Below are 18,518 nucleotides of genomic sequence, written 5' to 3'. Positions count from 1 at the left end.
AGGAACAGAACTATTAAATGTTATATTTATTCCAGAAACATAGGCAGTGTGTATGAAATATGCAAGATGATACAAAATAAGAACAAAGCGGTACGCTAAATTTATTATGTTACATAAAATAAAAGGGATCACAAAATAAACTCCCTACATCTGATCACAGAAAGGGCTTGGAGTTTAGTGGAGGGGAGCACTCATGATTTGGAAAATGGACACTCATACAGGGAACTATGTCTTCCCAGAATGACAGGGGCCCAAACCCAGTTTCTCCTTTTTATTAGCTCTAGGTTATGGCTAGTCACCTCCTCTTAATGACTTCACATGGGGGCTGTTTGTTGGATATTCTCAGTCATTCAGGATTTTAGGAGATTCACAATTTACAAGATATCTTCAACGCTGAAGGTCCCAGGTATTAGATATTGACATTTTCTATTGTGCTTTTACCTTTACATAGATGATGCAAACCAGGTCATATTTACTCTCGATCTAGCTATTACGTTGGAGGATTTCTAGTGGCAAGTGAGTGGATATGTTCATCCTTTTTCTACAAAGCCAAGAATCTATATCCCATAAATACAAAACCCCAATATTTATATCCGGACAAAAGAGTCACAAAGGCTGGAACGTTCTCAGAAAGATTTTTTTGAACACAGGATGTCCTTCCTATGCCTAAACAAATGTCAGTTTTGGGGTCCCCCTCCCAGCACAAACCTCCTGTTTAAATTATCTGTCCACGGAAGGAAGTCACGGCGTCAAAGGAAAGGAGGTGTTCTATTTCCCCTCATTTAATTAGTTCATCTCTTCCTAGCTATGTAATATTTTCCCTCGCCCTAATATGTTCCTTGTAAAAGTATACTTCAAATCACTTTGAATTGTCAGCTCCTTCTTCCTTCTGAAGCGATTTTATGGATTTTTCTAGGACATTTGCCATCTGTGATATTGATTTACTAAGGTCTGCTGGTTCATGCTGTGCGGCATAAAATTGGTCTATGTTTTCACTTTCCTTTTTGTGAAACCTCTGCTTGAATGAATTTTTCGAATGCATTGTAAAGCGGCATCTCCTGTTGTTCATTTCATCATTCCTTCATCTTCATAATGTAAATCACAGATTACAAAAGTTGTAACATTTACTTACATAAAGACAGAAAATAAACCAACTTATTAATCACAAACCTAAAAAGTTACAGTGCCTTGCAAAAGTATTCAGCCCCCTGGAACTTTTCAACCTTTTCCCACATGTCGTGCTTCAAACATAAAGATACCAAATGTAAATTTTTGGTGAAGAATCAACAAGTGGGACACAAATGTGAAGTTGAACGAAATTTATTGGTTATGTTAAATTTTTGTGGAAATTCAAAAACTGAAAAGTGGGGCGTGCAATATTATTCGGCCCCTTTACTTTCAGTGCAGCAAACTCACTCCAGAAGTTCATTGTGGATCTCTGTATGACCCAATGTTGTCCTAAATGACTAATGATAATAAATATAATCCACCTGTGTGTAATCAAGTCTCCGTATAAATGCACCTGCTCTGTGATCGTCTCAGGGTTCTGTCTGAAGCACAGAGAGCGTCATGAAGACCAATGAACACAACAGGCAGGTCCGTGATGCTGTTGAGGAGAAGTTTAAAGCTGGATTTGGATACAAAATGATTTCCAAAACTTTAAACATCACAAGGAGCACTGTGCAAGCGATCATTGAAATGGAAGGAGTATGATACCACTGCAAATCTACCAAGACCCGGCCGTCCCTCTAAACTTTCATCTCAGACAAGGAGAAGACTGATCAGAGATGCAGCCAAGAGGCCCATGATCACTCTGGATGATGGTGGGACAGGCTGTCCATAGGACAACAATCATTCGTACACTGCACAAATCAGGCCTTTATGGAAGAGTGGCAAGAAGGAAGCCTTTTCTCAAAGATATCCATAAAAAGTGTCGTTTAAAGTTTGCAACAAGCCACCTGGGAGACACACCAAACATGTGGAAGAAGGTGCTCTGGTCAGATGAAACCAAAATCGAACTTTCTGGCAACAATGCCAAACGATATGTTTGGCGAAAAGGCAACACAGCTCATCACCCTGAACACACCATCCCCACTGTCAAACATGTTGGTGGCAGCATCATGGTTTGGGCCTGCTTTTCTTCAGCAGGGACAGGGAAGATGGATGGAGCCAAATACAGCACCATTCTTGAAGAAAACCTATTGGAGTCTGCAAAAGACCTGAGACTGGGATGGAGATTTGTCTCCCAACAAGACAATGATCCCAAACATAAAGCAAAATCTACAATGGAATGGTTCACAAATAAATGTCTCCAAGTCACAGTCCAGACCTGAATCCAATCGAGAATCTGTGGAAAGAGCTGAAAACTGCTGTTCACAAACGATCTCCAACCTCACTGAGCTCGAGCTGTTTGCCAAGGAAGAATGGGCGAGAATTTCAGTCTCTCGATGTACAAAACTGATAGAGACCCCAAGAGACTGCAGCTGTAATCGCAGCAAAAGGAGGCGCAACAAAGTATTAAGTTACAGGGGCTGAATAATATTGCACTCCCCACTTTTCAGTGTTTGAATTTCCACAAAAATGTAAAATAACCAATAAATTTCCTCCAACTTCCCAATTGTGTCCCATTTGTTGATTCTTCACCAAAAATTTACATTTGGTATCTTTATGTTTGAAGCATGATATGTGGGAAAAGGTTGGAAATTCCAGGGGGCCGAATACATTTGCAAGGCACTGTATCCTCCCATTGGGAGGCTTTTGTACATGAAAAGGCCAAGGTTCTGTCTCTGGTGCGACTACTTTCACCGTGCTCTAGAGTGCTGATATGTGGTGCGTTTACCATCACTACGCTCTAGTGTGCTGACATACAGCTCTGGCAAAAATTAAAAGACCACTGCACAATTTTCAGTTTGTCTGATTTTTCTCTTTATAGAATAAAAGAGCAATTTACATTTTACTCAAATATACCCATAAACTTCTGACAACATGTCTTCGAATTTCCAAGCACTAAATTTTGTATTTATATTCAGAAAATGAGAAATGGTCAAAATAACAAAAACATGCAGAGCTTCGAGACCTCAAATAATGCTAAGAAAGCAAGTTCATAATCATTTAGAAACAACAATCCTAATGTTTTACCTCAGGAAGAGTTCAGAAATCAATATTCTGTGGAATAACCATGATTTGTAATCACAGCTTTCATGCGTCTTGGCTGCTTTCCACCAGTCTTTCACACTGCTTCTGGATGGCTCGTGACTATCCATCTTCCTCTTGTAAATTCCAGAGGTTCTCAGTGGGGTTCAGGTCTGGAGATTGGGCGGCCATGACAGGGTTTGATGTGGTGGTCCTTCATCCACACATTGAGTGACCTAGCTGTGTGGCATGGCGCATTGTCCTCAGAGTTGGGGAACATTGCCTGAGCAGATGGAATCAGCTGTTTTTCCAGGATAACCTTGTATGGGGCTTGATTCATACGTCCTCCACAAAGATTAACCTGCCCAATTCCAGCCTTGCTGAAGCATCCCCAGATCATCACCGATCCTCCACCAAATTTCACAGTGGGTGCAAGACACTGTGGCTTGTACGCCTCTCCAGGTCTCCATCTAGCCATTAGACGACCAGGTGTTGGGCAAAGCTGAAAATTAGACTCATCACAGATTACCTTACTCCAGTCCTCTATGGTCTAATCCTTATGGTCTTTGTCAAACTTCAGCCTGGCTCTCCTTCTCATTGATGAAAGGCTTTTTTCTACCTTTACATGACTTGAGCCCTGCCTCTAGGAGCCTGTTATGGACTGTTCTTGCCGTGCACTTCACCCCAGCTGCCATGTGCTATTCCTTTTGTAGGTCAGTTGATGTCATTCTGCGGTTGCTGAGTGACATTCGAATAAGATGACGATCATCCTGGTCAGTGGAGAGTCATTTTCACCCTCTGCCCGTCTGTAGCTTCGTTGTCCCTAATGTCTGCTGCTTGACCTTGTTGTAATGGACTGTCGTCTTAGAAATTGTAAGGATGGAGGCAACATGACGCTCACTGTATCCCTCTGCTAGTAAAGCCAGAATTGAGCCCTTCTTTTCCTCACTCAAGACTTTTCTTTTCAACTCCTTTGGTATGTTTAAAAGTTATTTTTTCATTCCTATTACTTTTGGGATATTACTAGAACTTGTTTTGCCATCCAGCTTGTCCTATTGCAACTGTCACTGGAATGGAATGGCTGTCAGACATGGAGAGAAGCTGATTTTTATAAAACTGCAGTGGGCTCTTAATTTTTGCCAGAGCTGTATGTGGTGCGATTACCGTCACTGTGCTCTAGTGTGCTGACATATGTGTTGCGATTACTGTCACTGCGCTCTATTGTGCTGACAAATGTGGTGCAATTACCATCACTGCGCTCTAGAGTGCTGACAGACACGTGCCTGAAGAATGACTACATCTATATGACATACACCAGACCCACCCGTCCGTTTCACAAGTGTTACTTGGTCTTCTTGGCTAGTTTTCGCTCTTTATTCAGGTGGGCGTTCTCATGGGATCTCAGCTTGGCAGACTCATTGAAGGATTTCCCACATTTGGCACAGATGAAGGGCTTCTGACCTGTGTGAAGACGTTCATGTCTGCGCATGTTGGAGCTTTGAGTGAAACACTTTCCACACTCCGGACACTTAAATGGCTTCTCCCCATTGTGGATTCTTTGATGGCTGGCTGCGGAGGAGCGATCTCGGAATCGCTTCCCACACACATGACATTCATATGGCTTTTCTCCACTGTGGATTCGTTCGTGAGACACCAGGGTTGATGGTTGAGTGAAGCTCCTGCCACATTTCTGGCAGCTGAATGGCTTCTCTCCTGTATGGATTCTCTGGTGTATAATCAGTGTGGTGTTGTCGGCAAAACTTTTTCCACAATCAGAGCATGGAAATGGCTTTGGTTCTTTATGGCTCCGAAGATGCTCAGCAAACAATGACTTACTGAAGAACATGTTCCCACAGTCCATACACTGATATGGTTTATTGACCTTATGCGCTTTCTGATGTAAGAGCAGCAGCGAGTGCTGGACAAAGCGCTTCCCACACAAAGGGCAGACAAAAAGCTTTTCTTCCGCGTGGCTCTTCAGATGAAGGTCGAGCAGTGCCTGCTGAAGGAAGCGTTTCCCACACTCGGGGCAGGAGTAAGCCTTCTTTGCTGAGGATGGCCTCCTGTCTTGGATGGTCTTTTTACACTGAGTACATGTCTTACTCTGTCCACCACTGCATGACCTCACAGTCCACTTGCAGGTCTCTGCCGAGCGCCGATGCCTGGTTTTGATCATTGCGATAGTCATTTTTTTCCTACATCTGTTGCACTCTTGGAGCTTCCATGAAACCTTTAGAAGAAAACCTTTCCGTTTGCTTTTTAAATGGTTTTTACAGCTTTTTAGCCTCATTCGTCGTAACATGTGTGTCGTCTTGCATTGTCTACTAGTGTCAGGCCGATCAGTGCCACATGGACCTCTAGCCAGGCCGTGCACAGTGCAAATCCTGCGCTCCTTGCCTCCAACTGTTCTCACCTTCTTACAACCTGGCTGGCTTCCACTACCACGTGCATGTAAGGTGCAGGCCTCTTCCCATGAATCAACAGATCTAGTTAGGGACCCACTGGTCTGATCACTTGCAGAATCACAGGTACACTGTCTCTTCCCGGGATAAGTGATAAGTGATTTCTTTTGGGCACACTGCGATTTTTCCCCACGTATTGCAGTGTTCCCGGCTGTATTTTCTGCACTCTTCCTGGACTGTCTACTAACGTCCTGCACTCCCTTGGTCTTATGTTTCGCACATGCTTCATCTGTGGCTGGGGGGGTGCTGAGCCGGTTACAAGGTGCTGAATTACTACATGCGACTTCCCGATTCCTCGCACTCCTTAAAGATCTCCGGGGGTAGAAGGGAGTTTGCTTGTTGCTATCGTCACAGCTTCTACTTGTGCAGATTCTCTTTCCACATACATTCTCAGTTATGCCAGGCGTTTTCTTCCGCTTCACCCTGCTGCCAGTTCTCTTTGTGACTGTATCACCCATTTGCTCATCGTCCGGCTGAGACCTAGGCTCCTCTTCTCTCTTGAAAGAACAGTGTTTGTCAACCAATTCACGAGGCTTACTTCTTCTGTCACAATCGGTAACACCTGGTTCCAAACATTGAAAAGTTCCCTCTCCATGATTACTGCACCGATCAGCCTCTGATCCCACATGTAGAGTCTTGGACTCAGCAGGGTCAGTCATTTCCATTGCCTCTGGTTTTATTATGTGCTGAGACAGATCCACGTTGCTGGGGCAGCTCACTCTTGTCAAGGGGCCCGTGTGTGGAGTCACTGCACGAATGACAGTTTTTTCACTCGTTCCCCTGCTGCTTCAGTCTCGCTAACGTGATGTCTTATTTCCGGATTACTATGGAGTAGACCGAGTTCCTGGCTGGTAAAGTGATAATTATATAAATGGATACCATCTGCTTCTGCGAGCTTTCTGCAAAATTGTTGTGTAAGGACTTTTGAATTTCTTTAGGCCAGCAGAAACCCAAGTATTCTTCCTATAGGGGCATCTGCACAAAAGAAACAGAAAACACTCAATGTCTGTACTGGAAACATGCTAAATTGCCATCTATAGAAAAGTTTGATAACACTCATTGGGACACCACTTGTGAAAGGTCAGAAAAGGTTCTGCAGAGGGCTGAAACAAGCTCTCAGGAATGGGGAGCGTGAAGGGCACAGAAGGGTCATACACCGGCAGTAGGGTGGGAATAGAGGGTTCAATAGCAGCAAGCATGAATGAGTACAAGAATGGTCAAAAGTTGGAAGCATGGGAGCCAGCAGAGTGGTCAGGAGCCCACAGGTTCGAAGGGCAGAAAGGCTTAGGAGTGGAGAGCATGTGGGGCACAGGTCAGGGATACCAGGGAGCAGGGAGAGTGTGCAGAAGGCGTGGAAAGGGTCAGAGGGTCATTACCTGGAAGCAGGAGCACGAGACATACAGAGCGGATGTAGATGGTAGAACAAGTGGGGACAGAGGAACCAGAAGTTGGAAGCATGGGCGCCAGCAGAGTGGTCAGGAGCCCACATGTTCCAAGGGCAGAAAGGCTTAGGAGTGGAGAGCATGTGGGGCACAGGTCAGGGATATCAGGGAGCAGGGAGAGTGTGCAGAAGGAGTGGAAAGGGTCAGAGGGTCATTACCTGGAAGCAGGAGCACGAGACATACAGAGCGGATGTAGATGGTAGAACAAGTGGGGACAGAGGAACCAGAAGTTGGAAGCATGGGCGCCAGCAGAGTAGTCAGGAGCCCACAGGTTCGAAGGGCAGAAAGGCTTAGGAGTGGAGAGCATGTGGGGCACAGGTCAGGGATATCAGGGAGAGTGTGCAGAAGGCGTGGAAAGGGTCAGAGGGTCATTACCTGGAAGCAGGAGCACGAGACATACAGAGCGGATGTAGATGGTAGAACAAGTGGGGACAGAGGAACCAGAAGTTGGAAGCATGGGCGCCAGCAGAGTGGTCAGGAGCCCACAGGTTCGAAGGGCAGAAAGGCTTAGGAGTGGAGATCATGTGGGGCACAGGTCAGGGATATCAGGGAGCAGGGAGAGTATGCAGAAGGCGTGGAAAGGGTGAGAGGGTCATTACCTGGAAGCAGGAGCACGAGACATACAGAGCGGATGTAGATGGTAGAACAAGTGGGGACAGAGGAACCAGAAGTTGGAAGCATGGGCGCCAGCAGAGTGGTCAGGAGCCCACAGGTTCGAAGGGCAGAAAGGCTTAGGAGTGGAGATCATGTGGGGCACAGGTCAGGGATATCAGGGAGCAGGGAGAGTGTGCAGAAGGAGTGGAAAGGGTCAGAGGGTCATTACCTGGAAGCAGGAGCACGAGACATACAGAGCGGATGTAGATGGTAGAACAAGTGGGGACAGAGGAACCAGAAGTTGGAAGCATGGGCGCCAGCAGAGTGGTCAGGAGCCCACATGTTCGAAGGGCAGAAAGGCTTAGGAGTGGAGAGCATGTGGGGCACAGGTCAGGGATATCAGGGAGCTGGGAGAGTGTGCAGAGGGCGTGGAAAGGGTCAGAGCACGAGACATACAGAGCGATTGTAGATGGTAGAACAAGTGGGGACAGAGGAACCAGAAGTCGCAGGGCGCTGACAAAATGTTCATGTTTAAATGCTAGGTACAACCACAAGTATATGTATGTGACTGCCCTTCATGTCATAAGCTTGCACCCCCATAACTACAGATGCAGTTCATCCTGCCAACATGTATTCAAGATATGACTAAAGACAGTTCAGATATATAGACAGTGTCCTCAATGACTCTGCTGAGGAAGGAGAAACCCCAAATCCTGTAAATCTCATCCTCGAATCAGTTCCAAAAATTAGAGGGGGGACCGATGCATCGTGGAGACCCCATCACCCATCACACGTTTTAGAGAGGAGAATCCATATCCTGCCAACCACTGTACCACATCTATATATCCCTCCATGTCCAGTATCACATCTACAGTGGATATAAAAAGTCTACACACCTGTTAAAATGCCAGATGTCTGTCATGTATAAAAATCATGCCAAGAAGAATTTAAGAACTTTTTCCATCTTTATCTCTCCATCTTCATTTAGAAAAAGTAAATCATTTTGAGGTGGAAAATAAAAATAACAAAATTAAGATAATGTGGTTGAATAAGTGTGTACACCCTCTTATAATTGAGGATGTGGTTGTATCCAGAATCGGGAGATCACATTTACCCTCCTGTTACATTTTCCCATGTCCGAGTGATGACTACCAACAACAATTATGATTAGAGGTATGACGATGAATTGCAAATATGAAGATTACAAAATCAATCTTTACTAATATTTCATAAAAAGTTGAACTAAATAAAATTGGATCAATCTTCTGGAACAAAAAAAGAAGAAAGTACGGGCGCATGGGAACACAAGGTAAGTATGGACGTTCTGTTACAAATCGTGCTCAATAATCACAACCAACTTTCAATTAAGAAAAAACAGACTATTGGATCAATAAATAATGAATGGCATGTAAAGGGCATAATGCAGACACCACAACCTAACAGAGAAAAAGCCAACTCTCAGTAAGACAGCACCGCATGAATAAAGGCGACTGACCGGCTCATGATGGAAGCTGTGCCAACGCATGTACCGGTAAATTGAATTACTATGAAAATCAGCCCAAACAATAACGTGCATAAATAAAGAAATGGCTGCGTAGTAGCTCATGATGCAAACCGTGCCAATATGTCCAGACTGAACGTCAAGCCAAGGACACGAAAAGTGAAAGGAAGTAGCTATAAAGTGCTTGATATATCCCAGCTGCCACGCGCTCTCACCCCGACAGCGCCGTTTCGCAAAATGCTTCTTCTGTGGGGGAGTGTGTAACATGGCCTGAGGAGTGAAGAAATGATTCATTGGTGGGGGAAAAGCGGGCGCTTCACCGCTACGATCACATCATGCGCTCCAGTATGCGTTCTAGCGTGCAGACCGGAAGCCACCTTCACTTCTGGGTCGGACCAATCGTTTCTTCACTCCTTTCCATCTGTACATATTGGGCCTGTTTGCATCATGAACTACTTAGCAGCCATTTCTTTCTTTATGCACTTTATTGTTTGGGCTGATTTTCATGGCAATGCCGTTTCTATGCACTGGCACAGCTTCCATCATGAGCCGGTCAGTCGCCTTTATTTCCTAACGCACGCTGTGCTTTCTTCCTGAGATTTGGCTTTTTCCCTGCTATCTACTAGGTTGTGATGACTGTCTGCACTATGCCCTTTATTGATCCAATAGCACTCTATTTGTAACAGAACGGCCATACCTACCTTGCCTTCCCACGCGCCCGTACCTTTTTTTTTGTTCCAATATTTTATTCACTTTTTATTAAATATTAATATTGATTTTTTAATCTTCATATTTTGCAATTCCTCGTCATACCTCTATGCACACGTTGTCGAGGTTGTGTGTATAGATTTTGCCTAATTCTCTCTAAGACTGTTACTATATACCAATTCTGATTGACCCGAGAACATGCGGCTGTGCTAAGGTTAGGGTTTTCCTGGCAGTTTCTGGTCTGTAAACAGCTGACAACGCTGCACAAGAATTCAGTCAGGAGAAGGTACAAAAAATTGAGGCATTAGATCTAACTTTGAAAAATTTGGCACAACAGTGACATTACCTAGAACTGGACATCTATCAAAAACGGAAAGACAAGAAGAAAGAGGCTGCCAACATTAAAGGAGCTGCAGGAATTTCTGCTAAGTACTGGTTATGTATTGCATGTGACAATCTCCCATATGTCTATCCTGTGTGGATGGGGATAAGATGGAAGCTTTTTCTTACAAAGGAAAAGAGTCAAATAAATCTATGTTTTGGCAAAACTGCCATCAAACGCATGTGGGAAATGTGGTCTGAGGAGAGAAAAGGTGGAACTTTTTGGCCATAATTCCACATGGTGCAAAGCCAACACTACGCATCACCAGAAGATCACCATCACCACAGTGAAGCATGGTGGGGACAGCATTGTAATTTTTGACTATTTTTCAGCAGCTAGACATGGGGCTTCAGTCAAGGAGGAAAGAATTTTCTACCGTTTTAAATACTCAATTCTACAACAAAATCTTCTGGCCTGTGCTAAAATTACGACAAAAACGAATTTCACCTTTCAGCAGACAACGCCTCTAAGCGACCTCCAAATCAGCAAAATAATAGCTTCATCAAAAGCGGATTAAAAATTTGGAATGGCCGAGACTGAGCCCAGACCTGAACCCAATAGAAAATTTGTGGCAACCTGAAAAGGGCACTGTACATAGAAGTTCCCGGATTCTGACAGCTATGGAGCTAATGCAAGGAAGAACGGGCAACGATCCTCAATTCTAGATGTACAGTGCTGAAAGATTCCGACCCAAAAAGACTGATATTCACATGGGACTGCACCAAGGTATAAGAATAATGGTGTGCAGATTTATGCAACCACATTATTTTAGTTATTTTTCTATTTCCATATGAAAAGGTTGGAGTTTATTTTTCAGTTATAAATTGTATGGGTTATTGCCTACAATAAAAGTGGAGAAGGCTCTGAAATTATTCTTCTTTGCACATGACAGAAACGCTTCATTTTGACAGGGGTGTGTAGACTTTCTGTATCCACCTCCATGTCATGCATCACATTCCTTTTCATCGCTTGGTAGCACATATGTGATATTTGGCTTCATGTGTGTGTCCGACGACTGCCCGCCACTTGTGTGAAGTTGGCACCCCATGTTCTCAAAAGATGAATAAAAATACACCATTTGTTTGTGCTGCGTTTGTGCTGGTTTGTGCCGCAAAAATGAACGTTTGCGCCGCTTTGGTTCCAGAGATATTGCGCGTTATATTTTTATGAAGCTCCGCCCACTTTCCACCCCATGTTCTTAAATTTTAAAAATGAATACACCATTTGTTTGTGCTGCGTTTGTGCTGGTTTGTGCCGCAAAAATGAACGTTTGCGCCGCTTTGGTTCCAGAGATATTGCGCGTTATATTTTTATGAAGCTCCGCCCACTTTCCACCCCATGTTCTTAAATTTTAAAAATGAATACACCATTTGTTTGTGCTGGTTTGTGCCGCAAAAATGAACGTTTGCACCGCTTTGGTTTCCGAGATATTGTTTGCTTCTGCAGTTTCTTCTACGGACCAGGTAAGAACATCTGTGGACTGCTGGTGCCCTATTTACATTCTGCCACTACCAGCTGTAACCCTAGGGCCCCCACCCTAGTCAGGTTGGAGACAGGAGTGAGACTAGGGAGATGGTGGTCGGGTGGATCGCCCTTGCGGGTGTGAAGTCTGACGGTCTAGTTAGGGTTGCAGCGTAGGGAATCTAGATCGGCGGGGGCAACAGTGGTCCGCACCTGGTCTCAACGTTATTAAATTATTGTATATATTTTCTGTTGTGGTTTCTCAGCCAGAGGTGTGTCTGACTTTTCAGCTGCAGTCTTATTGGTTATTTTTGTCACGTGAGTGTTGGCTGTCCTCTCCCTGCTGACGTCACCTTGCAGGGAGGGTTTTAGGACCCAGTGGCTCCCATAGTTCCATCTGGGCCTGCTGAGGGGTTTTGTTTCTTTTTTTTACATTACCCAGCAGGCCTAACACATTGTTTAGCCAAATTACGTTGCACTATAAAAAGAATTCCAGGGAAAAAAAAGATTGTGATTACTTTTGACGTTGGCCAGTTTATGTAAAGTGACTGTCATCTTCTATGAAAATCTTTGCATAAATATGCAATGACCGTAGACATCACCACTTTGTGTGTGATGGCTTTGGATTGCAGTGTGAATATGGCTGGGTTAACATTACATTTGGGCATACTGGGCATACGCTCCATTCATTTCTATGATCTGGCTGGGGTCCGCAAGTGACCCTAGTTGGCTCATTTTTGCTCCATATGTGGTTTTCTTGCTGGACTCAAAACCGTGGTAGACCATGATTTTGTGTCTGGCTCAAAACAAAAGTATTGTTATTTTAATATAGCTGTCCAACTAAACAGGACCTTCAGAGCTTAATAAATCTTTGCAAATCAAACACAGATAAAAATGGAATTACCAATAACAGATGAAACTTTGTAGACAGCAGAACTGTTTAAAGAACCATGAAACGGTTTAATCATAATGGGAAATCCACATTAACAAAATGTTAACAGAATAAAAAAATATTGGTAAGGCATATTTTAGGTTATTTTAAACATACACTTTAAGCACCAAAACAACCTTAGAGGAAAGCATTACTAACACTTTGTTTGGTGCCAGGATACTTTTAAACTTTCCACAACAATCTTGGAGCCTGTGACTTGCCACGGGACTCATGATGAGACAGATTCTCCACATATTCACTCCTCCTTTGTAAATATTACAACATGGGGTTGTATCTTGGTCTTTGCAGAGGCTGTTGTAATAAAGTCACACAGGTCATCATATTTCTCCCAGCCATTAAATTTTCTTCTACAATAGGCAACATAATGACCAAGAGACATATTGCCAGTTCCTGGAATGAAGGCAACAACCCCTCGTAGCACAAATGAATGACTGTCCAGATGTATGTTCACAGGTATTTCGGACAGTGTATACTGTGTTTCTGCACTTATTTCAATACAAAGTACTTGTCCAGTGGTGCAGCTGTGCGTGACCGAACCACTGCAAAGGAATTTCAATGAAGATGCATCCTGAATTTTCAAGCCATCTGGACACTCTTGAGGTGACTTTAATGGCTTTAGACATTTTGAAACATTTAGGTGTAGCCCATCTTCCAATGCTAGCTGAAGTTTACTAAGTCCATTAGTTTCTAAAATATGTATATTGATTGGCAGAAGAGGGATTGCTCTTGAATTAGCTATATTTCTATTGCAGTACACAGAAGAACACTGTGTTTTAATTATTACACTTGGTACCTGTCTCATTGTCATTGAGATTATGTGTGCAACATTACATTCAGCATTGACCTGCCTCACACCTGACTTCAGCTGAACATATTCAAATATTCCAGACAGTATTTTAGCCCTCATTGCATAAACTTCCTTTCCAACTCCCTTTGTCACAATTGTCTGCACCAATTCAAAAATTTCAACGGTGTTTTCTTTGATGACATAATTGCAAAATAATCCACTGTCCCAGAATGCACAACAAAGACACTGGCAAAATGAATCAAATGCACAGGTATTAATGATACTTATAAGCTTTTTGTTTACTTGTATTGGTTTTTTAGCTAGATGGTTACCATTTTTCAAAATGCTCACCTTTTTTTTTTCGGTTAAATTTTGTGTCCATGTGCAGCAACTCGGAACATGGGGTTAGGTAGGACAATCTCTTCTTTGGAGGAATACTGAGACCTTTCCAATTTTCAACAGGCTGCTCCTGCAAGCTACTTTCATCACCCAATTTTATGTGAACTTGTGAATCCTCCTCACAGTTGCTGTTTTTTTGCCCATTCTCTTGGCTCATATTTTCACTGCTTTCGGTTTTCTTTATGGGAGCTGAGGAAAGTCTCATTTTGCCTTCCATAAATTCAAGGTGACGAATTACAAATCGGTCGGTTCTAATAGGGAGACATTCATGTTTAAAGAGTCCATTTTTTATGTTCTTAAATTCAGCCTCAACATTTGCAGAACTTGCTGTCATGTTCACACTTTTAAAGTGTGGAACCATTATGGCTGTCCAAAGTGGAAGGTAACATGCCATTCTTAAAAGATTTGGAACAAGTTCTGGAAGGAAATGTAAATTGTCTCGGTCACCATGATTTGCTGCAAGCATCTTACTCCTTTCACAAATTTCTGTTGCCCATATTTTCAGGTCTGTTTGGCATGGTTGAATTGGCTCATCCTCTTGTTCTTTCATCTCTACTCCATAGTCATCTTCAGTGACAGTGGGTAAAACACGTCCCTCTGCAATCCGTCTCTTCAGTTGAACTTTGCTAGTCTCTGATAAAACTGGTGTGCCTCTGTCATCATTCCCTTCTGATTCACTAAAAGCAACAACTGAAATTGAATGAATGAGTTCTCTCGCATCATCAAGTGATGTAGACTGTAGAAGTTGTGCCATTGCTCTGAGATAGAATTCCCTTACTCTGTTTCCAGCTTGCCTCAGACATTCCCATCGGCTAATAAGCTTGATACAGTGCGCAACATCAATTCTAATAAAGCATGGTGGTAGTTTTGATGCAACATTCCTGGTCAACACTCCAAAACACTGATTTATATATGTCTTCAAGTCGGGGTAAGGAGTGAAAGCCTTAACTAGAGCTCCAAGCAAAGCGAGGGAGAAATCACAAACTGCTTCCTTTGGAACAGTAGCACCTGCTTGTTTCCATTCAGTCAGCCATTGTGCTATAGAATTAACAGTATGGCTCTCAGAAAGCATCTGCACTACTGGGATATGATCTCCACTCGAACACAAAACCCCTTGGTACAAAAAGATGTGTGCAGAAATGCCAACAGGTCTTTTTAGTTTTCTCACTACTGAACCTGTTGCATCAAAACTTACATAGGAACCCAAGTTCTTTGACTTTATTTGGTAGACTTGCATCTGAGACTGGGTCCAGTAATGGCAAAAAAATGTATCTAGACCAATGTTGTGTATGCTTCCAGTCTGAGGAACACTGTATTTCAGGAGATGTAATGAAAGAATTGGGTCCTTGTGCATTAACTCTTTCGCCAATCTCTTGCTTGGCTTTTCTTAACGTTGCTAGATTTGGTAGATGGCTAGGCTCAGGGTCACCAACATCCATAACTTTATAAGCCTCAGCTGCTCGCCATACATGTGCTTGTTTTCGTCCTTCCCAGAGTTCTTTTGACAACATTTTTCTTAAATCTCCTGATAATTTACGTTTTGATTTTCCTGTGTGGAGACTGTCATCAATAGTGCAGATCATACACTTAAGCACTACTGGCTTAGCAATCTCTGGTATTTCTTCAACTTTTATGGATAGTTGTGCATCACACTCTGTGCAGCACCCTGTTATATCTATGTAGTTAGATACAACATTTGGATAAACCTTTGCCCTCCTGAATTTAAGTGTGCACGATGACTTGATATTTTTCCAGATCTCCTCATTCAATATGTGAGTCCATGTACCAGGTTTTAAGATTGTGTATTCTCTTTTATCAGCATACATAGATTTGTCATTGTAAATTACTTTTTCAGGCCAAATTTTGATCCAGCTCTGAAAAGAAAGACTGAACTCAAACTGAATGTCATAGCACTGAACTGATGAATGACTCTGTTCCTTCTGAGCTCTCACTGTTGGAAGGTTGTTTTGGGATATTTGTAACATCTTTGTACAGACCAAGGGCTTCCCATACATTGTGCCGATTTGTCTTTACAAACGTGTAAAGGTTTTTTGGTGACATTTTGTTATTTAATTTTTGACACAAGTCTACCCATACTTTTTCTGAGGGGAATGCTATTGCCTGTCCTGTAATAATTTTTTCATGTGAAGAACAGATGACATTTATATGACATTTATAATGTCATCATAGTCACAGGCTGGCTTCCTGGGCATCTGATCAAAACAAAAAATGTTTTTATTAGTTTTACATGCAGTGTATTATATGGAAAATAATTGATTACATAATTTTTAATAGTTAAGATACAGTGGTCCCTCAACATACAATGGTAATTAGTTCCAGGTGAATCATCGTATGTTAAAACCATACTGGAGCAGCATTCAACAGAGTCCTTCATATGTTGAAATGATCGTATGTTGGGGCCATTGTATGTGTTGAGGGATCACTGTACTGAGATTAAATAATCCTATTCTTAGCATGCTCACTTCTCTCTACTTTTACAGATGAAAAGTGTATTGTGTATCTCTGCCTCTCCCATAGTAATAAATGGTGGGGGCGCGCCTGCCACAGCAAAGCCCTGTGGTTGGCAGTCACTCTGCACAGGGCGGGGATTGCTCCATGCAGGGGAGCACTGAGGGCCACTGCAGGAGATTGCAGGGGGTCCCAGTGGTCAGTACCAACCCCCCCCCCCCCCGGGGGGTGGGATAGGGGATAAGTTTTGCAGCAGAGTACTCTTTTAATGGGTTAAAGCATTACTGTAATTACAAACAACTTGATGTGTTGGAGAACTACAACCCCCAGCATACCCGGACAGCCTTTGACTGTCCGGTCATGCTGGGAGTTGTAGTTTTGCAACACCTGCAGGCACCCTGCTTGGGAAACACTGTTGTAGACAGATAAAAGTACAACTCCTGATTGAACTAAAGTTTCTTTGCTCAGGTAATAGCTTTGCAGAAATCTACCAAGACCGTTTAGCACATTTTCAGTTCAAATAAGTAAGTACACTTGATTTACCCTGGGAGTCTCTCAGCTAGTAGTCAAATTGTTAGGCCTTTCCCCAAGTTACAGTGTGTGGGGGAGGGGCATCACAAGCAGGAAATCGAAATGAAGTATGGGGTCTAGTAAGGAACAATCTATACATTTTTTTATTATAAAATTGCTATGGCTAGCCGGTGTTTTTCATTTCTTTTTATCTCCCTTTATCCATATATCAGTTACAGTGATTTGAGGCACAAACTCAGTGCGAGATACAGCACAAACGAATGATGTATTTATTCATTTTTAAAATTTGAGAACATGGGGTGGAAAGTGGGTGGAGTTACAGCAAATTGAGCGCACAATGTCTCGGAAACCAAAGCGGCGCAAACGTTAATAAACCAAAGCGGCACAAACGTTAATAAACCAAAGCGGCACAAACGTTAATAAACCAAAGCGGCACAAACCAGCACAAACGCAGCACAAACAAATGGTGTATTCATTTTTAAAATTTAAGAACATGGGGTGGAAAGTGGGTGGAGTTTCAGCAAATTGAGCGCACAATATCTCGGAAACCAAAGCGGCACAAACGTTAATAAACCAAAGCGGCACAAACGTTAATAAACCAAAGCAGCACAAACGTTAATAAACCAAAGCGGCACAAACCAGCACAAACGCAGCACAAACAAATGGTGTATTCATTTTTAAAATTTAAGAACATGGGGTGGAAAGTGGGCGGAGCTTCATAAAAATATAACGCGCAATATCTCTGGAACCAAAGCGGCGCAAACGTTCATTTTTGCGGCACAAACCAGCACAAACGCAGCACAAACAAATGGTGTATTTTTATTCATCTTTTGAGAACATGGGGTGCCAACTTCACACAAGTCTGCCCGCCTAGTAAACAACTAAGTCACAGAGCATAAAGTGCCACCTCTACCATGTTTTTGTGTCCCTCACTTCATCTCTAGGCGCAGGAACAGCAGAGAACTGATCTGTGAATGCTCATAGGCCCAGGACAGAAGAGTGGTCTTCTAGAAGATGGCGTCTGTGTACTAGGCGTATTATCCTTCAATGTACACACAGCTCCACTTACTGGAGAGGGAGCCGTCACTTTGTTGGATCATCAAAAGTATATACCGTATTTTTCAGATTATAAGACTCTTTTTTCCCCACAAAAGTCATGCACCAGAACAGGGCCGCCATGAGGGCATTAATAATAATAATAATAAAGGTTATTTTTATAGCGCCGACATATTCCGCAGCACTTTACATTTCAGAGGGGATTTGTACAGACAATAGACATTACAGCATAACAATAATCACATAGATCATAACAGATACCAAGAGGAATGAGGGCCCTGCTCGCAAGCTTACAGTCTATGAGGAAAGACACGGAAGGTGGGTGGTAACAGCTGCCCTGATTGTATGGACCAGCCATAATGTTAAGTGTGTGCATTACTGCCCTGACTGGCGTATGGGGCCTGATCAGCAGAGAGGGCCCGCATCGGCCCCAGCGGCAGGAATCTGCCGGTGCAGTAACTGAACCTGCGTCCGAGACGCAGGTTCAGTTACTCTATTGCCTTGTGGCCCCGCACGGCAATAAAGCCGCAAGTCAATCAGAGGCTGGCAGCTGACGTCAGCGCACACGTCGCCAGCTTATCACATCATTAATTTTTTTTTATTGAAAGCAGCAAGCCGCAATATGTATGTTTCACCAGCAAG

At 43.1% G+C, this 18,518-nt stretch overlaps 1 protein-coding gene across 3 annotated transcripts in view; it reads right to left on the bottom strand.

Annotated features, from left to right (window-relative positions):
- Window positions 1-18,518, bottom strand: part of LCAT (lecithin-cholesterol acyltransferase) — a 229,423-nt gene that overhangs the window by 154,935 nt on the left and 55,970 nt on the right. Inside the window, exons 2-3 of one of the 3 annotated variants that reach the window (XM_073564244.1) lie at window positions 4,457-6,569; window positions 78-1,085 (exon numbers count right to left, since the gene is read on the bottom strand). The exons of the other annotated variants lie outside the window; for them this stretch is intronic. Coding sequence (XP_073420345.1) covers window positions 4,475-6,259 — 1,785 coding nt within the window. The 5' untranslated portion in view covers window positions 6,260-6,569 and the 3' untranslated portion in view covers window positions 78-1,085; window positions 4,457-4,474. Of the gene's footprint in view, window positions 1-77; window positions 1,086-4,456; window positions 6,570-18,518 lie in introns of those variants that run through there. 3 annotated transcript variants of the gene reach the window in all.

This window comes from Dendrobates tinctorius, unplaced genomic scaffold, assembly GCF_039654945.1.
Source record: "Dendrobates tinctorius isolate UK_male_01 unplaced genomic scaffold, ASM3965494v1 ptg000440l, whole genome shotgun sequence".
NCBI classification, from domain to species: Eukaryota; Metazoa; Chordata; class Amphibia; order Anura; family Dendrobatidae; genus Dendrobates; species Dendrobates tinctorius.
Note: the sequence above shows the minus strand (reverse complement) of the source record. Positions and strands in the feature narration are given on the sequence as shown.